The sequence below is a fragment of the Argentina anserina genome, chromosome 2 (genome assembly GCF_933775445.1).
Source record: "Argentina anserina chromosome 2, drPotAnse1.1, whole genome shotgun sequence".
Lineage (NCBI taxonomy): Eukaryota > Viridiplantae > Streptophyta > Magnoliopsida > Rosales > Rosaceae > Argentina > Argentina anserina.
Genome location: NC_065873.1, coordinates 85,496 through 87,368, shown reverse-complemented (window position 1 = coordinate 87,368; position 1,873 = coordinate 85,496). Strand labels below are relative to the sequence as shown.

General features: G+C 46.4%; 1 protein-coding gene across 1 annotated transcript; it reads right to left on the bottom strand.

Annotated features, from left to right (window-relative positions):
• Positions 1–556: 556 nt before the first annotated feature.
• Positions 557–1,276, bottom strand: LOC126782139 (uncharacterized). The gene has a single exon (XM_050507313.1). It carries the CDS (start codon positions 1,274–1,276, stop codon positions 557–559), a length of 720 nt encoding a protein of 239 aa, XP_050363270.1.
• Positions 1,277–1,873: the final 597 nt, after the last annotated feature.

The window sequence follows — 1,873 nt, the reverse complement described above, 5'->3', positions numbered from 1 at the left end:
CTAGCTTATTCACTGACCCATCTGGACTAGACCTATACTTCTTTTTCAGGACTCGCATATTTAAGGCTCTATACAGCCCATTCTTCATTGGACCTCCTACCTTGGGCTTATTAGTCGAGCCCTTTGGGCGGCATGGCTTGCGCATCTTGCATGGGGAGATAACAAGCAACCCATCTTGATGCAATAGGCTCAGCTCTGCCGGAAACAACAACACCAAATCTGATTCTGGCACCACCCAAACCACTGACGACCTATGCCTCTTAACCACTTCCATCCCCACCGCACGCTTAGTACCAACCAGAATGCAAGAAGCGGCAGGAACCTCCATAATAGCAGTCGAAGGCGACAGAGGAGGAGTAGATGGCATTACAACAGTTACCATCTCAAATTGTGTTGCCAGTTTGGCTGCCATGAAGCCAGGCATAGAAAAGGTAAACTACATCACCACCGCTATAGATCCCGACAAAGAAGAAGCTCCAGATGAGCCCAAACTCACCCTCAACCCAAACTCTAATCCAAAGTTAGGCTTAGGGTTGCTAAACGGCGCCATCACCGTCTAGATGACGATGACCCAGTGAACACCAACTACGCGAGCCTCAAACACATCTGACGGCCCTGGGCACTTCCCGACATGCTCCATCAACCCACAGGTCCAACAAAAGCCTAATGTATGCTCATACCTAAAGGTGAGCATTGCCGGAATCCTAGCCGTCCCAAATTCAAATCTCATTGGCGGGAAGGCTTGCCAGATAGGCTCCGACAGCCGGTGAAACACCCACACCCGAGCCCTAGCACCCCTCTTGATCTCATTCTCTTTGATCTCCTCCAACTCTCCTAGCGTTTCACCCACCAGCGTCACTGCCCCTGCCGTCATCAAAGCCGGCGGTAACCCCATGATATCCACAATGAACGGAAATCCAAGAATAGGAAATATCACTGGATTTGTGAGCCCATCATACTTTGCCATGATGAACAAAGCTTTGTTGTAAAACCATGGTCCCTCCGAGATCACATAATCGCGTTCCTCGCATGTAAACTTCAAGATGTAACGATCCCCTTGAGCTCTCATATGCAGTCGATTCTTATACCCCCATACCAATGTGAGAGCTCTTATCACCGCCTTAGGGAGTGATGGCTTCTTCATCCCCACCAAGTGTCCTACAACGAAGGGTTGACGCGAAATTGCAGTGTCACCGGCCGCCCCAGCAAACACCACCTTACCCTTCTCCTTGATGGCCAAGGTTGCAGCAAATTGAGAGGAAATACCATCCAACATGATGCGACTGAGAATTGTGCTGAACAAAAAGCGATTTTCAACCCTAGAGAAACCCTAGGGAGAGAACGGCGTTGTTGCTTTTTTTTTTCTGTAATACTACTGTAAGCCCCAGAAATATTGACGAGTTAAATTATTTTACGATCTCGGTGATTAAATAAGTAAATATTTAATAATATTTTACAGAAGTTTCTACAAGCTGAAATTATTGATTTAATAGCTTGGTGTTATAGTACACGTCACGATTAGTACGTGAGAGTTTTCTATAATTTATTCGGATTCACGAACTATTTATATGAATTTCCGAAGATTGAAAATTTAAAGAATTTATTTGGAATCCTTGTATTACCATTTAGGTAATCTGGGCCGTCTATTTCAAGGATCAATCCCACCCATTAGATTGTAAGCAGGTGAGTAATATGTATATGTATCGGAAAGGAAAGGATCAGAACAAATTGTTTGGTTCCCAATTGAGCTCACAGACTAGTTCCTCTGCTCCTCCCCGACCCGTGCGACTCCGTCGTCGATTCCGCCGCCGTACGACCGTCTCCGATCGGCGCACCAGTCTGGTTTTGATCATCTCGATGTCGTGCTTCTTCC